Source organism: Rattus norvegicus, chromosome 3, assembly GCF_036323735.1.
Source record: "Rattus norvegicus strain BN/NHsdMcwi chromosome 3, GRCr8, whole genome shotgun sequence".
In the NCBI taxonomy this organism is placed as follows: Eukaryota; Metazoa; Chordata; class Mammalia; order Rodentia; family Muridae; genus Rattus; species Rattus norvegicus.
In genome coordinates, this window is record NC_086021.1 from 40,742,734 (window position 1) to 40,745,966 (window position 3,233).

General features: G+C 40.9%; 1 protein-coding gene across 1 annotated transcript in view; it reads left to right on the forward strand.

Moving 5' to 3' along the window:
• Positions 1-884, forward strand: part of Or1j21 (olfactory receptor family 1 subfamily J member 21) — a gene marked incomplete at its 3' end in the record, with an annotated part of 6,194 nt that extends 5,310 nt beyond the window's left edge. The window contains exon 2 of the mRNA XM_039105633.1: positions 875-884. Coding sequence (XP_038961561.1) covers positions 875-884 — 10 coding nt within the window. The remainder of the gene's footprint in view (positions 1-874) is intronic.
• Between the last annotated feature and the right edge of the window lie 2,349 nt (positions 885-3,233).

Genomic DNA, 3,233 nt, shown 5'->3' on the forward strand with positions numbered 1-3,233 from the left:
ATATAATAAAAGAAATATATAGCAAACCAATAGCCAACATCAAACTAAATGGAAACTCAGAACAATCCCATTAAAATCAGGGACAAGATAAGGCTACCCACTTTCTTCCTACTTATTCAATATTGTACTCAAAATCCTAGCCAGAGTAATCAGACAGCAAAAAGAGATCAAAGTTACTCAAATTGGGAGGGAGGAAGTCAAGATATCACTATTTGCAAATAATATGATCATATAATAAGCAACCCCAAAAATTCTACCAGAGAGCTCCTAAAGCTGATACACAATTTCATCAAAGTGGCTGGATATAAAATTAACTTAAATCACTAGGTTTCTTCCACTCAAAGAATAAAAGGGCTGAGAAGAAATTAGGGAAACAACACCCTTCACAATAGTCACAAATAATATAAAATATCTTGTGACCCTAACCAAGTGAGTGAAAGCTCTGTATGACAAATCTTCAAATCCCTGAATAAAGAAATTGAAGAAGATCTCAAAAGATGGAAAGATCTCCCATGCTCATGGATTGGCAGGATTAATATAGTAAAAATGGCCATTTTGCCAAAAGCAACCTTCAGATTCAATGCAATCCCCATCAAAATTCCAACTCAATTCCTCATAGAGTTAGAATGAGCAACTCTCAAATTTATTTAGAATAGCAAAAAACCTAGGATATCGAAAACTATTCTCAAAAACAAAAAACTACTTGGGAAATCACCATCCCTGAACTCAAGCTATGATAAAAATGGCATGGTATTGGTATAGAAACAGGCAGGTAGATCAGTAAAATTAGAATAGATATGAAGACCCAGAAATGATCCCACATACCTATGCTCACTTGATCTTTGACAAAGAAGCTAAAGCTATCCAGTGGAAGAAAGACAGAATTTTCAACAAAATGTTGCTGATTCAACTGGCAGCCTGCATGTAGAAGAATGCAAATTGAACCATTCTTGTCTCCTTGTACAAAACAAAAGTCCAAGTACATTAAGGACCTCCACATAAAACCAGATATGCTTAATCTAATAAAAAAGAAAGTGGAGAAGAGCCTTGAAATCTTGGGCACAGGAAAATACTTTGTGAACAGAGCACCAATGGCTTGTGCTTTAAGAGCAACAACAACAACAACAACAACAACAACAACAAAAACAACCTGAAAAAATCTTCTTTAAGGCAAAGGATACTGTCAATAGGACAAAATGGAAACCCACCAATTGGGAAAAGATCTCTAGCAATCCTACATCTGAGGGAGGGCTAATATCCAGTATGTAAAAAGAACTCCAGAAAGTAGACTCCAGAGAACCAAATAACCCTAAGGACTTCAGGGGGAATCACTATCCCTGAACTCAAGCAGTATTACAGAGCAATAGTGATAAAAACTGCATGGTATTGGTACAGAGATAGACAGATAGACCAATGGAATAGAATTGAAGACCCAGAAATGAACCCACATACCTATGGTCACTTGATTTTTGACAAAGGAGCCAAAACCATCCAATGGAAAAAAGATAGCATTTTCAGCAAATGGTGCTGGTTCAACTGGAGGTCAACATGTAGAAGAATGCAGATCGATCCATGCTTATCACCCTGTACAAAGCTTAAGTCCAAGTGGATCAAGGACCTCCACATCAAACCAGACACACTCAAACTAATAGAAGAAAAACTAGGGAAGCATCTGGAACACATGGGCACTGGAAAAAATTTCCTGAACAAAACACCAATGGCTTACGCTCTAAGATCAAGAATCGACAAATGGGATCTCATAAAACTGCAAAGCTTCTGTAAGGCAAAGGACACTGTGGTTAGGACAAAACGGCAACCAACAGATTGGGAAAAGATCTTTACCAATCCTACAACAGATAGAGGCCTTATATCCAAAATATACAAAGAACTCAAGAAGTTAGACCGCAGGGAAACAAATAACCCTATTAAAAAAGGGGGCTCAGAGCTAAACAAAGAATTCACAGCTGAGGAATGCCGAATGGCTGAGAAACACCTAAAGAAATGTTCAACATCTTTAGTCATAAGGGAAATGCAAATCAAAACAACCCTGAGATTTCACCTCACACCAGTGAGAATGGCTAAGATCAAAAACTCAGGGGACAGCAGATGCTGGCGAAGATGCGGAGAAAGAGGAACACTCCTCCATTGTTGGTGGGGTTGCAAACTGGTACAACCATTCTGGAAATCAGTCTGGAGGATCCTCAGAAAATTGGACATTGAACTGCCTGAGGATCCAGCTATACCTCTCTTGGGCATATACCCAAAAGATGCCCCAACATATAAAAAAGACACGTGCTCCACTATGTTCATTGCAGCCTTATTTATAATAGCCAGAAGCTGGAAAGAACCCAGATGCCCTTCAACAGAGGAATGGATACAGAAAATGTGGTACATCTACACAATGGAATATTACTCAGCTATCAAAAACAACGGCTTTATGAAATTCATAGGCAAATGGTTGGAACTGGAAAACATCATCCTGAGTGAGCTAACCCAATCACAGAAAGACATACATGGTATGCACTCATTGATAAGTGGCTATTAGCCCAAATGCTTGAATTACCCTAGATGCCTAGAACAAATGAAACTCAAGACGGATGATCAAAACGTGAATGCTTCACTCCTTCTTTAAAAGGGGAACAAGAATACCCTTGGCAGAGAAGAGAGAGGCAAAGATTAAAACAGAGACTGAAGGAACACCCATTCAGAGCCTGCCCCACATGTGGCCCATACATATACAGCCACCCAATTAGACAAGATGGATGAAGCAAAGAAGTGCAGACCGACAGGACCCGGATGTAGATCGCTCCTGAGAGACACAGCCAGAATACAGCAAATACAGAGGCGAATACCAGCAGCATACCACTGATCTGAGAATAGGACCCCCGTTGAAGGAATCAGAGAAAGAACTGGAAGACCTTGAAGGGGCTCGAGACCCCATATGTACAACAATGCCAAGCAACCAGAGCTTCCAGGGACTAAGCCACTAACTAAAGACTATACATGGACTGACCCTGGACTCTGACCTCATAGGTAGCAATGAATATCCTAGTAAGAGCACCAGTGGAAGGGGAAGCCCTGGGTCCTGCTAAGACTGAACCCCCAGTGAACTAGACTGGTGGGGGGAGGGCGGCAATGGGGGGAGGGTTGGGAGGGGAACACCCATAAGGAAGGGGAGCGGGGAGGGGGATGTTTGCCCGGATACCGGGAAAGGGAATAACACTCGAAATGTA